This window comes from Pseudophryne corroboree, chromosome 5, assembly GCF_028390025.1.
Source record: "Pseudophryne corroboree isolate aPseCor3 chromosome 5, aPseCor3.hap2, whole genome shotgun sequence".
NCBI classification, from domain to species: domain Eukaryota; kingdom Metazoa; phylum Chordata; class Amphibia; order Anura; family Myobatrachidae; genus Pseudophryne; species Pseudophryne corroboree.
The window spans coordinates 447,045,028-447,065,695 of NC_086448.1; the positions used below are offsets into that span (position 1 = coordinate 447,045,028).

At 46.4% G+C, this 20,668-nt stretch overlaps 1 protein-coding gene across 1 annotated transcript in view; it reads left to right on the top strand.

Annotated features, from left to right (window-relative positions):
* LOC134929613 (dynein axonemal heavy chain 5-like) overlaps positions 1-20,668 on the top strand; it is an 837,675-nt gene that overhangs the window by 798,230 nt on the left and 18,777 nt on the right. Inside the window, exons 75-76 of the mRNA XM_063925200.1 lie at positions 158-366; positions 5,938-6,159. Of these exons, the coding sequence (XP_063781270.1) occupies positions 158-366; positions 5,938-6,159 (431 nt within the window). The remainder of the gene's footprint in view (positions 1-157; positions 367-5,937; positions 6,160-20,668) is intronic.

The window sequence follows — 20,668 nt, forward strand, 5'->3', positions numbered from 1 at the left end:
AATATGTAAAGTTGGCCTTAATTATAGATCAGGGAAACTGTGAGGATATGACACGGTTACATGTGATTTCAATCCAGTTGTAAAGAGTAAATACAGGTACTTCATTGCCTATGTAAGATGGAAAAACAATAAAGTGTTTTATTCTCCACCTCCCCAGGAACAATCATTATGTCAGAAGACTTGCGAGATGCTTTAGATAACATGTATGATGCCAGGATTCCGAAACTCTGGTATAAGATTTCCTGGGATTCTGCCACGTTGGGATTTTGGTTTACAGAGCTTCTGGAAAGAAATCAACAGTTCCGCAGCTGGTTGTTTGATGGGCGTCCCAATCAGTTCTGGATGACAGGATTTTTTAATCCACAGGTAAGATCCTTTGCATGTACCTCTATCTGCTATATTCATATTATTTTATTGATGTAACTGGACCTTTTATGCCATTTTGAAAAATCTAACATTAATACAGTAGTGCTGCTTGAAAAAATATTAATAGCAGTAGATAAAGTAAGATGTGAAATAGTGCCCTTACTCTTTGTATGGTACTTACTATAGCCATTTAAAATAGTGCCTATCTTGTTACATTAATTGTATGTGATCTTTTCAACCTATTGAGGAGCCTGTATTGAACGCTTTAATGCTTCACATAGAATGATGGTGCTCCCAAAAGTTTCTCAGAACCGCACTGAGCATGGACTGCCAGATAATTGTACAGTGTATGCCTAGCTTAAGGTGTGAGATATGTCATGAGGCTGCAAAGAGGCTTTAGGCCAAGACAATCAGGAGGGAAACCAATAAAGAAGTAATTGAAAGTAGTTTCTTTATGTGGCATGTTTTAGACATATGCACAGTTAATTATGGCATTGAGTTGGAAGGAAAAAAATGTGTTGTTGTTTTTTTGTAATTGTGAAAACTGTAGGATTTCAGAGACAAATAACTACATTTTCAGATTTTTATAACTCCATAAATTGGTTTTATTGAAACTTTGATGGTCTCTTTGGCGTGGTTCTGCTAGTAGTGTGTTATCATGTACTATACTGTGTGTCATTCTATGGGAAGTGGTAATCTTCTCTGCTCATGTAATTATGTTAGATTGGATAAAAAATCCATGTGTAAGGGGCAAGATAAAGAGAGTAATAAATTGAATCAGCTGTCAAAGGTGCCGGAACAAGGGGGGATGGGGAAGGGGGGCATAACCCCCCCGCCCCTCCAAACATTTGACAGGCAACAGTCTTAGTTTGGAGGAGCAACAGCCAGAGGTGCCAGTCTTAGGTTGGAGGAGCGACAGCAGTGGATGGTCAGGGGATGTACATTATAGGAATAGGATGTATGGCCCCTTCACTGCATGGAAGAGGAGGTGTAATGTGGGACCTTTTCGCTTAATAGATCACACATTACACCACCTCCTCCGTGCAGTGCAGGGACTGTGCAGCCTATTCCTATAATGCACACCACAGCTTCTGCCTCCTGCTCGACTTTGGTGCTGCTTACTCCTCCCTGGTAGCCCCGACCTCCTCTTTTTCCATGGTGGCAGCCTCCTCCACCCATGTGGTGCTGCCTCTGCCTCCCCGGTAGTCTCATCCTCCTCCTCATCCATTGCACTGCCCCCATCCTGTAGTATCGCCAGGGCCGGCCTAAGCCCAATTTTATGGGTATGCAAATATATATTTTGGCGCCCCTTAGTGGAATAGCTAGGGCCGTGGCCTTATGGGGAAGGGGCACACTGACACACACAGCAACCAGGGGCATACTGACACACACACACACACACACACACACACACACACACACACACTGTACAGCAACCAGGGGCACACTGTCACACACATACACACAAACATTGTACAGCAACCAGGGGAACACTGACACACACACACACACACACACACACACACACACACACACACACATTGTACAGCAACCAGGGGTACACTGACACACATACACACATTGTACAGCAACCGGGGGCACACTGACTCATACAGATTTTACAGCAACCAGGGACACACACATACACACAAACATTGTACAGCAATCAGGGATACACTGACACACATACATACAGACACACACACTCACTCACTTTGTACAGCAACCAGGGGCACACTGACACACACACACACACACACACACACACACACACACACACAGTACAGTAACCAAGGGCACACTGACACACATACACACACTGTACAGCAACCAGGGGAACACTGAGACACACACACACACACACACACACATTGTACAACAGCCGGGGGCACACTGACACACATTGTACAGCAATCAGGGGCACACTGACACACATACATACAGACACACACACACTCACTTTGTACAGCAACCAGGGGCACACTGACACACACACACACACACACACACACACACATTGTACAGTAACCAAGGGCACACTGACACACATACACACACTGTACAGCAACCAGGGGCACACTGACACACGCACACACACACACACACACACACACACACACACACACACACACACACATTGTACAACAGCCGGGGGCACACTGACACACATTGTACAGCAATCAGGGGCACACTGACACACATACATACAGACACACACACACTCACTTTGTACAGCAACCAGGGGCACACTGACACACACACACACACACACACACACACACACACACACACACACACACACACACACACATTGTACAGTAACCAAGGGCACACTGACACACATACACACACTGTACAGCAACCAGGGGCACACTGACACACGCACACACACACACACACACACACACACACACACACATTGTACAACAGCCGGGGGCACACTGACACACATTGTACAGCAACCAAGGGCACACTCTCACACACACACACACACACGCACACACACACACACACACACACACACACACACACTTTGTACAGCAACAGGGGCATACTGACACAGACACACACATTGTACAGCAACCAGGGGCACACTGACACACATACACACACTTACACACAAACACACACACACACACACACACACACACACACACACACACACACACACACACACACACTGTACAAGGACCAGGAGCACACTGACACACATACACATTGTACAGGGGAAGCTGCCTCTGCCATATACAGGCACATACCTTCCACCTGCAGGTCATAGCTCCAGCTCCCCCTTGTTAGTAGACGCTGCACTGTCACCCTCCCCATGTTCCTTGGCATCAGGGGAGGGCTGTGGAGACAGAGCAGTCTCCCAGGAGGCGGAGCAAGCAGTTCCAGGTATCCTCTGTGCACCTGCCAGAGGAGCTTGGCTGTTACTGTCCAGCATGGGCGGCAGACAGCAGCCGCAGCGAGAATGACAGTGACTCACCGCCACAGACTTCAATAGTCCCCTCATTGGTCCGGCGCTCTACACAGCCACGTAGTCGGCGAATGCGTAGGGCCGGGCCTGAGTACTGTCTCCACCACAGGGAAGATCCAGGACCAGAAGCATCACCGTGACAACAGGCCAATTGGAAAGGGGAGAGCAGTGTGCTGTAACTAGACATTTTAGGGGGTAATTCTGAGTTGATCGCAGCAGGAACTTTGTTAGCAGTTGGGCAAAACCATGTGCACTGCAGGGGGAGGCAGATATAACATGTGCAGAAAGAGTTAGATTTGGGTGTGGTGTGTTCAATCTGCAATCTAAATTGCAGTGTAAAAATAAAGCAGCCAGTATTTACCCTGCACAGAAACAAAATAACCCACCCAAATCTAACTCTCTCTGCACATGTTATATCTGCCTCCCCTGCAGTGCACATGGTTTTGCCCAACTGCTAACAAAGTTCCTGCTGCGATCAACTCAGAGTTACCCCCTTAGTGCTGTGTGCAAGAAACAGCATCGGCACCTCCCCCCCCCCCACATATACAAAACAGGGCCAGTGCGCATCTTAGAAGAGCACCAAAAATATAGGGGCGTGGCTTCATGGAGAAGGGCATGGCCACAGAGCTCCCTTTTACACATAACATCAGGCAGAGCTCCTTTTTACACATTACATCAGGCAGAGCTTCCTTTTACACATTAGGCAGCAGAGTCCACCTTTTTTTTACAAATTAGGCAGCAGAGTGCCCTTTTTTACACATTAGGCAGGCAGTGTCCGAGAGAGAGAGACCCCTTTCACACATGCAGCTATATGCCGGGTTTTTGCACGTGAACGCACATCAACCAGGGATTTCTGCATTTGTGAAAGGAAACAACCTAGGACTAAGTCCCAGGTCCAAAACCCTGCTCCTGACCAGGGTCATGGAGCAAGAAAATTGCCAGCTTGCTATACCCAGTGTCTGAAATCGGCATAACAAGCAATACTTCAAAAGCAAATATAAACATGACATTCATGTGACCATTATCCTTAGGAAAATAAGGGACCGTCTTACTGTATATCTTATAACAAGAGATTTAAACAAATATCCACTGTCATTACTACTGCACATTCTCCTAGATACATACATAGTAGCCATAGACCCATTGAAGGCAAGATTTATGAACTGTACATATAGGAGGCAGTTCAAACAAAGCAATGTAATAGCTGCACAAATATCCTTCCCGTAACTTTCAGTTTAGCACGGAAACAGGTGACACATATAAAACATAAAAAAATTGTCCCCCAGATTTACTACTCCGTGTGATTAAGGATATTTTTATAAAATGTATGTGCATAAGTGAGGCTGCTGATATATAGATAGGAAATTAGACCCCTCCCGCCCAACAAGTAACAAGATGAAAGTAAACCTCTTCCACTGTTATAAAGCAAGTTAATAATTTTGTTAGAATTCAGAACATGGGAACCCCCAGGATTAGCATAAATAAACTGCTTCTAATCAGTGCCCACGTGTACAGTGAAACTGGTAGCCCAGGGGTCCCAGGTTCTGACCTTCAGCCCAATAATTTTACTTTAGCCACTGATTTATGGATTGAAATATTCATACATTTATAAAGGATTAAAATGCGGAACTATCTGTATCTCACACCCTTAAAGCAAAACTAATAAAAGCCTACCAGCGTCAGACATGACTGAAAGTGCAATAGACGAGTGATGAATGGGTGCCAGGAAGCTGCAGGAATATAAAAGCGTCACAATAGGACACATGGAAGACTGGCACACGAATGCTCAGCTGTGGGAACGGAGACAGCCAGCATGGCAGTACATAACCCAGTGCATGCTAGCGGTGCCGGCAGAAACGGGATGTGAGTCAAGTGAAAGAAGCGGGCGCAGCACCGGTCATCTACCATGAGGTTAATACAACACAAAGGAATGCGCAGCCCAGTCCACATGATCATGCAAGAGAGCGAGTACCTGGGAGCGCAGCCGGCACCTCTGCTATACAGTGTAGCGCACATGTAGCGCCGGGCGGACAGCACACACAAACTGACAAGGGCCAATATGAAGACACACAGAAGCTGCCAGACGTGCAGCCCCACGAGGGACGGGAACAGAGCAGGGGGCTGGCAGGGGTGTGCTGCCGATGGTGCGCCCTCAGTGCATTTGAGCTGTGGGCAAGGCACCATCGGCACACACGTAGTTACGTCCTTGGGGGAGTGTGCCAAAATCAAATTATATCCCCCCCCCCAACATAAAAATGTTCTGATGCCCGTGTCTGCTATTACACTGTTGCATAGGAATGTTGCATCAAATCTCCATTCAAAGCAGAGCTCACACAGCCAATAGCATGGACTCTTAACTGGGGTGAGGGTATCCTATCCTGTGAAGACATGACATGTCACATTGTAAATATCAGTCACCCTCTTTAGAACATGTATCTGAACAGGGATGCATTGTGTGTGGCCACAGCATTTTGGGAGCATGACTTTGTACCCCTGCCTTCCTCACTCATTGCCCCTGAGTATGATCTAAAAGTTTGCTATAGTGAAATAGTAATTGCCTTATTCAGTTAAAATATAACATTATTTTTTAATAGGGCTTTCTGACTGCCATGAGACAGGAAACAACACGTATGAATCTTTCAAAAGGCTGGGCTCTAGACAGCGTCATTTTACATAATGATGTCACCAAGATGATGAAAGAAGATGTAAATGCTCCTCCCCCAGCTGACATTGGCGGTGTCTACATCTATGGGCTATTTTTAGATGGTGCTGGCTGGGACCGAAGAAACACAAAACTCATGGAGGCACAACCAAAGGTATGTTATAATAATGGTAATGGTGATGTATAGATGGGAAGCAAGAGCTGAGGGATCAAAGGGATATCCAAAAAATGCTGGAGGTTATAACAGTAATAGCAATAAAGAAATGTTTGTTGACTATACTAATCAGTGACGTGCGGTGAGGTCACTGGTTGGGGAGGCACTGGCAGCTAACAAGCCCCCCCCCCCGAAAAAAAAAAAAAGTGTGGTCCCCCAACACATCAGTAAAACCAGCACTAGGCAGAACCAGCCAGGGGGAGTAATGCCATAGCAGGGGAGACACTCAGTGTGGTGTCCCCCTGCCATAACATTAATCTGCCCCCCCAGCCAGTCAGCCCAGGGTTGGAATTCCTCGGAAAGTGGGAACCCCAAAAAATAAAAATGCCCCCCCCCCCCTCCCGAGCAATAACCAGCACTGGGCTGATAGCCCAGTGCTATGCCCTGCACCCCTGGTGGCGGTGGGTGCGGGGTTCATTGTGTGTTAATATTGTTCTTTACAGGTGGCCTACAGGTCCCAGCAAGCCTGCCCCAGCATGCTGGCACTTGGAGAACCACAAGTGCCAGCATGCCCGGACATAAAGGGCCTGCTGGCACCTGTAGTCCACCTGCAAAGATTAGTAATATTGTTCTTTACAGGTAGCCTACAGGTCCCAGCAAGCCTGCCCCAGCATGCTGGCACTTGGAGAACCACAAGTGCCAGCATGCCCGGACATAAAGGGCCCGCTGGCACCTGTAGTCCACCTGTAAAGAAAATATTAAAATAAAACACCACACGTCTTGAAAATAAGCTTTATTAAACTGGGTCTTCACCTGGGGGCGGCGGCCTTTAAGCTCTTTTGCGCGGCCGCCGCCTTCCCGGGGCTTCCGGCGTCTTCACCTGGGGGGCGCCACCCCCCCAGGGCTTCCAGCATCTTCACCTGGTGGGCGGCGGCTGCTAAGCTCTTTTGCATAGCCGCCACCCAGCCAGGACTTCCGGCGTCTTCTCTCTTCAGGAGCTCTTCACTGCTCCTCCTCCGCCGTCGGACTGACTCTCCTCCGCCTCGCGCTGACTTTTATATAAGTCAGCCGGAGGGGGTGGGGCGATGACTGGGTGATTGGCTCGCGACGGCCATCTTGAATTTCAAAAATGACGCTGAGGCGCCATTTTTGAAACTGGAACCGCTCCGCTGCCAAGCTCTGCAGGATAAAGGTAAATTTCCGCCGCTGCCACCCGCATCGCCACCTCCCGCACCACCGCCGCATCCCGCCGCCCGCACCATCGCCGCATCCAGCCGCCCGCACCTCCTCCGCCAGCGTCGCCGACACAGTGATTGACAGCGGATCCAGTGACGGATCCGCTGGCCAATCACTGTGGCCTCACTGACAGGGACGTGCTTTCATAAGTTGAAAGCACGTCCCTGTAGGAAAGCGGCACCACTAATGGTGCCGCTTTCCCATATATTTTCAATGGGCTTTTACAGCCCATGGCTAGTCCCCGCCCGTGCCCGCCCCCCGCTCCCCATACTTTCCCCAGTGACAACGGGAGGCACCACGATCGGTGCCTCCCAAACACATACAGAGGGGAGCAATGCAAAGAATAATATTAAGAAGATACATATGACACAGAATATGTGTCATATGCATCTTCTTTGCATTATCTTAATCATTAATGACAGGGGAGGCACTGCCTCCCCTGACTGCACGTCCCTGATACTAATGGATAATGAATATATGGAGGTCAACGTTGTGCATCTACAGATGTGCCCTCATATACATAGTGTCTATACACCATGCGACTCGAGACACCTTGTGCGACCGAGATGGGTATCCGGATGATAGATAGGTTGACACCCCATATGGTCGACATGGTCAAAAGGTTGACAGGTTTAATTGGTTGACATGACAGAGGTCGACACAGCATATGGTCGACATTCTTTTCATACTTTACCATACACGTGGACTACAATTCAGAATGGTATCCTGTCACGAGTCACCTTGCTCAAAGCATGGCGAGCAAAGTGGTACACTAATTGGGGTTCCATGTGCTCAAATCTACAAATTGACACCAAAAAAATGTAGAAACCCCCACCCATGTCAACCATTTCCATGTTGACCTTTTGCTCATGTCGACCCTTTCCACATTTTGACCTTGTGCATTTTGACCTTTTGGGGTTGACATAGACACTGTCAACCTTTTCACTGTCTGCCTTTTATACCACACTCTTCCAAATGGAGTAGCATACCATATTTGCATCGCAGATGCAGCAAACATCACACAAAGTGCACCAGCGTCTTTTTTAGTGATCATGTGCTAGGTGAGGAATACGTCATATATGATAAATCGTATGATTCATCTTATGAAAAAAAAAAGCCAAATCATGTGCGATGGGTTCCACAGGGGATTCAAGGGAAATCGGATGCTGGTCGTTCTAATGTATGGCCAGCTTTACAGTTGTTTCATTTATGTGAAAAATAATTTTAAGCGAGAAAGACGTTCAACGCAGGTGAGTCGACCTACGACTTTTGGTGTGACTGAAGCCACAGTGTATGAGGACACATCTGTAGCTTGTACTGGTCTTGGGGTTCTCAAACTATTTTGCTGTGGGACCCCGTCTAACAATAAAAATTATTCCAGCACACTATCAAGTTACCGCAGAATGGCATGTGTGGTCAGCAGACTGAGCATGTACAGTAGCACTGCGGAGGCACAAAACATACGTTTAGTGACCACTAATGTGATCACTTTATTTCTTACACATTGCAGGGCCGAGCTCCATTCAGAACTCCATCCATGCATGTGTTTTTAATATATTCATGCTAATGTTAAGTTTATACTCCCGTATAGGTTTTTGGGGTGGTAGAGGCAGGGGAGTGGCAGAGGGTGACGAGAGACAGTGGATGAGAGGGGAGAGGCAGAGAATGACAGGGAGAAGCAGAGGGAGGCAGGTGGAGAGGCAGAGGGATACAAAGATAGATGGAGTGTGGCATGGGAAGGGGGAGAGGGGGAGGATGATTGGGGTGAGACAGTGGGTGATGGGAGAGGCGGAAGGTAATAGGGGAAAAGCGGAGGTTGACAGGGGAGAGACAGTGGGTGACAGGGGAGAGTCGGAGGGGGTGGAGGACAGGTGAGAGGTTGTGGGTGATGGGGATGATGAGGGTGGCAGGGGTAGGCAGTGACAGACATTGGGTGACTTGGGAGAGGCAGTGGGTGTTTAATTAAAATGTGTTCCTCCCTGACACATTACATACTGTCTACTTCTGTGGTAGCTGTAGAGCCTACTGCCAGGTGGGATGCCAGGAGAGGCTGAGCACTGGGGTGGGGGCGGGACTGGAGAGGCTAAACACTGGGATCTCTTCAGATCTTCAGCCAGTCATCCGAGGAGTCTGAAGTAACAGACACTGCAACTTTATTTCAGACTGCTCGGATCACTGGCTGAGAGATCTGAGGAGTCATCAGTGCAACCCCATTCTGAGATAGTTGCGACTGACAGTTTGAGAACCACTGTACTAGTTCATTGAAAATGAATGCATTCTTTCAGATTTTTAAACATATTCATCAATGGTGAAAAGTCATGTTGCTGGCAAAAATGGATGTTTTCATCTGTGATAGGGCTTGTTATTGAATCACCCAGTATTTGAAAAGGGTTTCCTGTTGATGATAAGATTTTCCATCTTTCACTAGCAAAGGCTTCCACATATAGGGGAAAGTCTGTTTACTAAGTATTTATACCACCATAATAACTGTTCTGTTATTGCTATATTCTCAGGAAGGCAATAACAGATCAAAATCAGTAAAAGAAAGCTTTATTTGAGAACAAAACTTTTTTTTAAATTAAATAATATTTTAAATGAAAATAAATAAATGAAGTAAATTCTTAGCCCTTTTCCCCCATTACTGGAACTAAAGCTCAGATTTGTGCTTTACGTTCCGCAATGAATCTACGAGCCAGCTATAGCATAGTTACACCTGCTCAGGTTGTCCTGGTGAAGCAATAAGTATTTCTAAAAGATTTTTTTCAGAAATGTTGGCGATAAATTATTATTTTGTCACTGACTTATCACTGCAGGATCAGTCTAAAATAAATAGCTCCCTTTGTTACAGATATTGCCAGCTTGCATGTCCCAAAGAGTTTGAAAAACAGTTTAGTGTAGGTTTGAAACAATTCGTCAAAGTAAATAGTTCAGTGCAGGTTTCAAAAAGATTGCTCCCCTCAGAATTCTACCTAAAAATGTTATGGTCACTTTTTGTCATACAGTTCAAGACATGGCCACCATGGATATTGTTTGTTTGATGAGATTTTGGATTATGTTTGGTGGCCTAACAAAACCAACCTACAGTATCTAGGATTCAAATTATTGGGGTTTTACCTATTTTTATTTCTAGAATGTTCTATGCATGACAGAGTCACACAAGTCTCTCAGCATAAACTAAATAAACTGGATTACTACTTGGTCATTTTCTAACACATGAGATTTGATAAATCCGTGAATTCATGGATGTTAAAGAGGGCAACTGTTACCAGAATAAATGTAAAAAGAACCCAAAACATAATTTTTCAGTGGTATCACTAGCTATGCTTTCCTAGGTTTGCAGGCCAGGTTGAATTGTGTTTATCAGTACACTGTATTAATTGTAGAGAGCTTTACATGTAATAGCTGGTTATGGCTGCTAAACTCCCCATACACACTTCCACTGCTTCTCATTTAAGTAGGTTCACACTTTATGGCTGATGTAAAACAATTGGAATAGAACCATCTTCTTGGTAACTTTAGGTTATAGAAGTGCTGGTACTGTCATTGGAACAATGGTGGCTAAATAAAAGGGTTGCGTATGGGTTACCGGCGGCTGGGATCCCGGCGGTCAGCATCCCGATGGTAGAATGCCGGCAGCTTGCTGCGCTCGCCACACTATGGGCTTGGTGGCGAGCTGCGCTCACCAAAGGTTTTATTCCCACTGTATGGGTGTCGTGGACACCCACAAGTGGGAATAGTCCATTGGTCGGCATGCCGACTGTCGGGATTGAGAGCCGGCATGATGTCGGGATCGGTATTGTGACCGGCGGTCACATAACTACTTCGAAAATAGAGTTATAGTAAAATAAAGCACTGTATGACAACATACCTCCCAACATGACCCTCTCCGGGAGGGACAGAATGCCCTGTTAATCTATGAATGCCCTCACCTGTGCTGAAACACCTTTCTTGTCCATTAACCTGTTCAGCACAGGTGCTGGCAATCATAAATGAAGAGAAAAGTCCAGGAGCAGAGCATTGTGTCCCTCCTGGAGAGGGTCATGTTGGGAGGTATGTGACAGTAATGGTCTCTTTTCTGAATATGGTTTCCAGCATGGTGAATGTAGGAAATAGGAAGCAGGAACAGACCACAGTGTAATTTGATATGCAATCAGGATGGATCAGGAGTATTGTACATGGTATATGGCTCAATACATTTCAGACATTTGTGATTTGGATTCAATACCTGTATCATTTATTTGGAAGGGGACTTGGTGTGTCTCATGCTACTTTTTTGCTACCTTTTTGTTATTAACTTTGTTGGTAATATCTTGTTGGGAAGACCAGTGGTGCTTCAACTTGAGCTACATTTTGAGATGCAATTTTGTAACAAAAATAAATAAATACATATATATATATATATATATATATATATATATATACATACATTTTTTTAACCTATTAACCGAGTCCCCCCCCCCCCCCCCCAAAAAAAAAAAAAAAACGGTCACAAATTGCATTATTTTTAATTTAATGAAGTTTTGAATGTCTTTTTTTAAAGTATAATTAAATATTTATCTAAAAAATATAAACCCTTCAAGTTGTTATTTATAAAATTTGGCATATAGCCGCTATAGATAAGATAGCCGCTTATCTCCATAATAATTCACACAGATTTCTACAAATATGAAGTGCGTGGTTTCCCTTCAGTCAGACTTTCCCTATTGCCGCGGCTCCTAGAAACATTATACTGTAGATCTTATGCTCTAATTACATTCTACCTCTATGGAGAGCACCAATTGCACACTTATACAAATGGTTTGAGCTCTGTCATTTATTTCCTTGCTATAACCTGTCTTACACATCCCTAGGCATCCCCTCCCTTTCTAGGTTAGCATTCTATTTCCCTGAACATGTTTTATGCATTTATTTCCTAATATATATATATATACACACACACCATAGACCCCCATTGTGAAATTCCATTCAGCCCCCCGGTACAAACATCTTCATCCCCGGGGGCAAAGGAGCCCCAGCCGTATCGCCCCCTTTTAGTAATAGATTCCAGTGTTAATGAGCCCCCATGTATTTATACCCTTCCTCATGTGTCACTTTATATGCCCGTGTACAGAGCGCAGAGATATCAGTGTACCGCATACTTGCCTACCTGACCCTCTCTATGAAGGAGAAAATGCTCTGTTCCTGGACTTTCCTGGTAATGTATGATTGCCATCACCTGTGGTGAAACACCTTTCTTATCAATTAACTAGCTCTCCACAGGTGATGGCAATCATACATTACCAGAAAAGTCCAGGAACAGAGCATTTCCTCCCTCATGGAGAGGGTCAGGTAGGCAAGTATGGTGTACCGGGCCCCAAGATTTCTGTTGCTAGCCCTGTTTGCTGGTAACTGCAGAACACACCTAGCAACATTTAGGAACATAAATATCACACTTTAAAATACAGCAGTATCCATACATCCAGTGCACATTAAACCCAGTATCATATGCAGTACTGGGCTCTGAGGGATGCCAAGCTGAGTTAACCTTTATTATCACTGTGCATGGCACCCTGCTTTTGACACAGGGCGTGAAGTGTATTTATGAGCTACAATCAGGTGTTGCTCCTCAGCCCTGATTGCTGTCGCTAGCAGCTGTGCTGAGATAAAGCTAGTGTTTTAGATTTTTGAAGTGATGTCACCTGTCAAGGAATGCTGCTATGGATTTGACTTCTTACAAAATTAATCTTTTTCCATGTATAGATCATGTGAAGGTCACTGCATAGGATTTTAAATAAGAAGTTGAAGAATACATAGAAAAGTAAATAACCCTGACAATCATACACACTAGCACAGTGGTTCCCAAACTGTATCCTCAAGGCACCCAGTCCAGGTTTTAATTATAACCATGCTTGAGTACAGGTGGCTTATTTAGTACTTCGGTCAATTTGATAACATCTTTGCACAAATATGGATATCCTTAAAACCTGGACTGTTAGGGTGCCTTAAGGAAGTCCTGAACTAGCTTAACAGAAGTCAGGTGTATGGGACCCAAACCATTTGTTCATAGGAAATTCTCCCCCTGACTATTCAGTAACAACCATAGGGGGTTATTCAGGTTTGTTAGCTAAGCAAAAAAGCACACTAATGGGCAAAACCATGTTGCACTGCAGGTGGGGCAGATATAACATGTGCACAGAGATTTAGATTTGGATGGGTTGTGTTCAAACTGAAATCTATACTGCAGTGTAAAAATAAAGCAGCCAGTATTTACCCTGCACAGAAATAATATAACCCACCCAAATCTAACTCTCTCTGCACATGTTATATCTGCCACACCTGCACATGGTTTTGACCATTAGTGTGCTTCTTTTGGTTTGTTAACAAACCTGAATAAGGCCCATATTCCCTTACTGCTTTAGCAGGCAGCAGATTTTGAAATCTTATTTCTTATGATACCTTTCTATACTGTTGTGTCAAGAGATAGCTAAATAGTAGGACTCTCAACATTAATGATGCCATACTGTATTACATTTAGTATTCAGGCTTGGATGTGTGTAAAACTGGGACAAAAATGAAGGGTGCTTTTGTCTACAGTACCAAGAAATGGTCTGCACTGAAACCATACATCCCAACATGACCCTCTCCAGGAAGGACAGAATGCTCTGCTCCTGGACTTCCCTCTTAATTTATGCTTGCCATCACCTGTGCTGAAACACCTTTCATATGCATTAACCTGTTCAATACAGGTGCCTACTGTTAGGCGCACTGCCACAGTTTACTGGTCGCACAGCTTCACTATTCATAGCATACGTCTCTTGTCATATTTGTTTGGCCTAAACCAGCATATAAGCTTCATTTGATGACTCTGACTTCAGTTGACAGTGCTGTCAATAAAATACCATGCCGCGTTCTGTGCACAATATATTCAGTACAATTTGGAAAATGTAACTCTTATCACTAAACCTGGCAAAGAAAAGGGATTTTTTTCATGACGGATTATGGACTACCGGTCTCAGTGATTAAACTCTGTCATTTTTATTTTTTTATTCATTTGCGAATGTCACAGTCTGTTTGATATGACATGTTCAAACAGGAGCTGGGCTGAGATTTCATTTAGAGGCAATCTGCTTGTGAGAAGCCTGAAGCTCTGACACCTATAGACTCTGAGAATTAGGTAGCCGACTTGCAGCTGTTTGTTGTGCGATGCCTTGTACACATTGTTCTGATCAAAGAGATGATGCTTTGTTCTCCTTACATTTTCTGCTTGCTGTTTTCTTTCCAATATCTACTTTTAATTATATACCTACCACCATTATTTTTAACACTATAGTAGAAAATAATAAGGCAGTACATGATTTATCGTTTACATTACGTTTCATGGTCTGATCGGATGACACAGATACTAATAAGCACGTTTTCTCAATGCCAGAGTACAATTCAGTAATTAATGTGATACGTGCTAGGAAAATACGGTCACCAAAATGGTAATGTATTTAATAGGATTATTTTTACTATAATTTTCTTTTAGTGAAATGCTCCACATATGCCAATATAACACAGTCAATGTAATTAAAACAATAGCTTTTATATATTGAAAGTTCTCTACACATAGGAATATAATATACATTAAATCTAATTAAAACAATAGATTTTTAATTAAGTTGCATTTTTTTTTAAATACGAGTATTTGGTTACAGTTTCCTATTTATTGTTCTGTTCACTAAAGTTTTATTAAAGTGGGCAGAGCAAGCATGAATATATACCCCATTATGTTCCTGTTATTAGGTCAATAGGGACGTCTATGGTGTATACTTATTGAGTGGCAGCGTTGGAGTATCTGATGGGTGCAGGGCATGCGGTGTACACGGCCCCATGGGTAAAGGGAGAGGTTTTCCAGTGTGACAGGGCAGCTGCCCTCCATGTAGTTGCTCCAGCAAGCAGGACTGGACTGTTCAACAGGAGAAATCCCCAGTGAGCCCCACTACCTGGTGACACCATCGCATGCTGTACTATCAGGTTACTGCACTCGAGTTGTACATTCTTACTCTATAAATGGGTCAGTTACCTAAAAAACTAGGAACATGTATGATGAGTGCTAGATTAGATCACCCTCCTGCCAATCTAAATTAGCATTTCGGTTAACAGATTAAAGGGGTTGATGTATTAAGCTTTGGAGAAGTTACCCAAAGCTACCAATCAGCTTCTGCCTTTTATCTACACAGCCTTTAGGTGTGTACACTTTAGTGCTGCAAGTGGGCGGGTACGCGTGGGTACGGCGTACCCTTAAGAATTTAGCCATGGGTACGCCGTACCCGGGCCGCCGCTCCCTCCCCTGCTGCTGCTCACCTGCGCCGCTGCTGCATGATCAGAGGAGATCGCTGCGTGCGCCTCTCCTGCCCCTCAGTGTTTTCCTTCAATTCGGCGCTGGTACGTGAGCCAATCAGAGCTCGCGGACCGGCAGCCAAGGCTCCTGATTGGCTGCCGGACCGCAAGCTTTCATTGGCTCACGGACCGGCGCCTAATTCAAGGTAGACACTGAGGGGCGGGAGAGGTGCACGCTGCGCTCTCCTCCCGTCACACACAGGAAGCAGCAGCGAGGTAAGCAGCAGGGGAGAGGGCGGGGCATGTGTACCTGGCACTGCGGGGACATATGTATCTGGCACTGGGGGCATATCTGGCACTGGGGGCATCTTTGTATCTGGCACTGAAGGCATTTCTGTATCTGGCACTGTGGGCATCTCTGTATCTGGCTCTGGGGGCATATCTGGCACTGGGGGGCATTTCTGTATCTGGCAGGGGGGGACATGTGTATCTGGCACTGGGGAGCATCTCTGTATCTGGCACTGGGGGGCATTTCTGTATCTGGCACTGGGGGCATCTCTGTATCTGTTACTGAGGGCATATCTGGCACTGGGGGGACATGTGTATCTGGCACTGGGGCATCTCTATCTGGCACTGGGGGCATATCTGGCACTGGGGGGCATTTCTGTATCTGGCACTGGGGGCATCTCTGTATCTGGCACTGGGGGCATATCTGGCACTGGGGGGACATGTGTATCTGGCACTGGGGGCATTTCTGTATCTGGCACTGGGGGGGACATGTGTATCTAGCACTGGGGGCATATCTGTATCTGGCACTGGGGGCATATCTGGCACTGCGGGGACATGTGTATCTGGCACTAGGGGCATATCTGGCACTGCAGGGACATGTGTATCTGGCACTGGGGGCATATCTGGCACTGCAGGGACATGTGTATCTGGCACTGGGGGCATATCTGGCACTGTGGGGACATGTGTATCTAGCACTGGGGGCATTTCTGTATCTGGCACTGGGGGCATATATGTATCTGGCACTGGGGGCATATCTGGCACTGTGGGGCATTTCTGTATCTGGCACTGCGGGGCAATGTATATCTGACACAGTGGGGGCATTTGTGTATCTGGCACTGGGGGGCAATGTATATCTTACACAGTGGGGGCATTTGTGTATCTGACCCTGTTAGGCAATGTATATCTGGCACTCTGGGGGCATTTGTGTATCTGGCACTGTGGGGCAATGTGTATCTGGCACTGTGGGGGCATTTGTGTATCTGGCACTGTGGGGCAATGTGTATCTGGCACTGTGGGGGCATTTGTGTATCTGACACTGTGGGGCAAAGTGTATCTGGCACTGTGGGGCAATGTGTATCTGGCACTGTGAGGCAATGTATATCTGGCACTCTGGGGGCATTTGTGTATCTGGCACTATGGGTCAATGTGTATCTGACACTGTGGGGCAATGTGTATCTGGCACTGGGGGTCATTCCGAGTTATTCGCTAGCTGCTTTCGTTCGCAGCGATTAGGCAAAAAAAGTCAGTTCTGCGCATGCGTATGCGGCGCAATGCGCATGCACGTCGTACTCTTACAACGAACGATGTAGGTTCACACAAGATCTAGCAAAGCTTTTCAGTCGCACTGCTGACGGCAGAGGGATTGACAGGAAGTGGGTGTTTCTGGGTGTCAACTGACCGTTTTCAGGGAGTGAGTGGAAAAACGCAGGCGTGCCAGATAAAAACGCAGGTGTGGCTGGTGAAGCATAGGCATGGCTGGCCGAACGCAGGGCGTGTTCGTGACGTCAAAACAGGAACTGAATAGTCTGAAGTGATCGCAAGCTAGGAGTAAGTCTGAAGCTGCACAAAATTATTTTGTAGCCGCTCTGCGATCCTTTCGTTCGCACTTCTGCTAAGCTAAAATACACTCCCAGAGGGCGGCGGCTTAGCGTTTGCATGGCTGCTAAAAGCAGCTAGCGAGCGAACAACTCGGAATGAGGGCCACTGTGAGGCAATGTATATCTGGCACTCTGGGGGCATTTGTGTATCTGGCACTATGGGGCAATGTGTATCTGACACTGTGGGGCAATGTATATCTGGCACTGTGGGTCAACGTGTGTCTGGCACTATTGGGGTCATATGTGTATCTGCCCTTCCCTCCCATATGTGTATCAGGCCCCTATTTCATTGGCCATGCCCCATGTGGCATTTGGGCACACCCATTTCTCTGACGTCCTAAGTGGATGCTGGGACTCCGTAAGGACCATGGGGATTAGCGGCTCCGCAGGAGACTGGGCACAACTAAAGAAAGCTTTAGGACTACCTGGTGTGCACTGGCTCCTCCCACCAAGACCCTCCTCCAGACCTCAGTTAGATTCTTGTGCCCGGCTGAGCTGGATGCACACTAGGGGCTCTCCTGAGCTCCTAGAAAGAAAGCATATTTAGGTTTTTTATTTTACAGTGAGATCTGCTGGCAACAGACTCACTGCAGCGAGGGACTAAGGGGAGAAGAAGCGAACCTACCTAACAGGTGGTAGTTTGGGCTTCTTAGGCTACTGGACACCATTAGCTCCAGAGGGATCGACCGCAGGACCCGACCTTGGTGTTCGTTCCCGAAGCCGCGCCGCCGGCCCCCTTACAGAGCCAGAAGCATGAAGAGTCCGGAAAATCGGCGGCAGAAGACTTCGGTCTTCACCAAGGTAGCGCACAGCACTGCAGCTGTGCACCATTGCTCCTCATGTACACCTCACACTCCGGTCACTGATGGGTGCAGGGCGCTGGGGGGGCGCCCTGAGGGCAATATATGACACCTTGGCTGGCAAATCTACATCATATATAGTCCTAGAGGCTATATAGATGTAAAATTACCCCTGCCAGTATTCCAGAAAAAGCGGGAGAAAGTCAGTTGAAAAAGGGGCGGGGCTTCTCCCTCAGCACACTGGCGCCATTTTCTCTTCACAGTGCAGCTGGAAGACAGCTCCCCAGGCTCTCCCCTGTAGTTTTCAGGCTCAAAGGGTTAAAAAGAGAGGGGGGGGCACTAAATTTAGGCGCAATATATGTATACAAGCAGCTATTTGGGGAAAAATCACTCAGTTATAGTGTTAATCCCTGCATTATATAGCGCTCTGGTGTGTGCTGGCATACTCTCTCTCTGTCTCCCCAAAGGACTTTGTGGGGTCCTGTCCTCAGTCAGAGCATTCCCTGTGTGTGTGTGGTGTGTCGTTACGGCTGTGTCGACATGTTGGATGAGGAAGGTTACGTGGAGGCGGAGCAGAGGCCGATAAATGGGATGTCGCCCCCTGTGGGGCCGACACCAGAGTGGATGGATAGGTGGAAGGTATTAACCGACAGTGTCAACTCCTTACATAAAAGGCTGGATGACGTAACAGCTGTGGGACAGCCGGCTTCTCAGCCCGCGCCTGCCCAAGCGTCTCAAAGGCCATCAGGGGCTCAAAAAACGCCCGTTACCTCAGATGGCAGACACATATGTCGACACGGAGTCTGACTCCAGTGGCGACGAGGTTGAGACATATACACAATCCACTAGGAACATCCGTTACATGATCTCGGCAATGAAAAATGTGTTACGCATTTTCTGACATGAACCCAAGTACCACATAAAAGGGGTTTTATTTTTGGGGAGAAAAAGCAGCCAGTGTTTTGTTCCCCCATCAGATGAATGAATGAAGTGTGTAAAGAAGCGTGGTTTCCCCCGATAAGAAACTGGTAATTTCTAAAAAGTTACTGATGGCGTACCCTTTCCCGCCAGAGGATAGGTCACGTTGGGAGATATCCCTTAGGGTGGATAAGGCGCTCACACGTTTGTCAAAAGGTGGCACTGCCGTCTTAGGATACGGCCACCTTGAAGGAACCTGCTGATAAAAAGCAGGAGGCGATCCTGAAGTCTGTATTTACACACTCAGGTTATATACTGAGACCTGCAATTGCCTCAGCATAAATAGGGCTGCTGCAGCGTGGTCTGATACCCTGTCAGATAATATTAATACGCTAAGACAGGGATAATATTTTGCTAACATTGAGCATATTTAAGACGTTGTCTTATATATAAAGGATGCACAGAGGGTATTAGAAACCCGGCAGTGGACAGGTGATGCTGCCTGTAAAAGGCACATGGAGATTCTGCCTTATAAGGGTGAGGAATTGTTTGGGGATGGTCTCTGGGACCTCGTATCCACAGCAACAGCTGGGAAGAAATTTTTTTACCTCAGGTTTCCTCACAGCCTAAGAAAGCACCGTATTTTCAGGTATAGTCCTTTCGGCTTCAGAAAAGCAAGCGGGTCAAAGGCGCTTCCTTTCTGCACAGAGACAAGGGAAGAAGGAAAAAAGCTGCACCAGCAGCCAGTTCCCAGGATCAAAAATCTTCCCCCGCTTCCTCTGAGTCCACCGCATGACGCTGGGGCTCCACAGGTGGAGACAGGTGCGGTAGGGGCGCGTCTCGGGAACTTCAGGGACCAGTGGGCTTGCCCACAGGTGGATCTCTAGGTTCTGCAAATAGTATCACAGGGATACAGGCTGGAGTTCGAGGCGACTCCCCCTCGCCGTTACCTCACATCAGCCTTGCCGGCTGCCCTCGGAGAAAGGTAGTACTGGCGGCAATTCACAAGCTGTACTTCCAGCAGGTGAAAGCAAGGTACCCCTCCTTCAACAAGGCCGGGGTTACTATTCCAAAATGTTGTGGTACCGAAACCAGACGGTTCGGTGAGACCCATTCTAAAATTGAAAGCCTTGAACACTTATATACGAAGGTTCAAGTTCAAATGGAATCGCTCAGGGCGATTATTGCAAGCCTGGAGAATTTCATGGTATCACTGGACATCAAGGATGATTACCTGCATGTCCCTATTTACCCTCTTCACCAGGAGTACCTCAATATTGTGGTACAGGATTGTCATTACCAATTCCAGACGTTGCCGTTGGTCTGTCCCCGGCACCGAGGTATTTACCAAGGTAATGGCCGAAATAA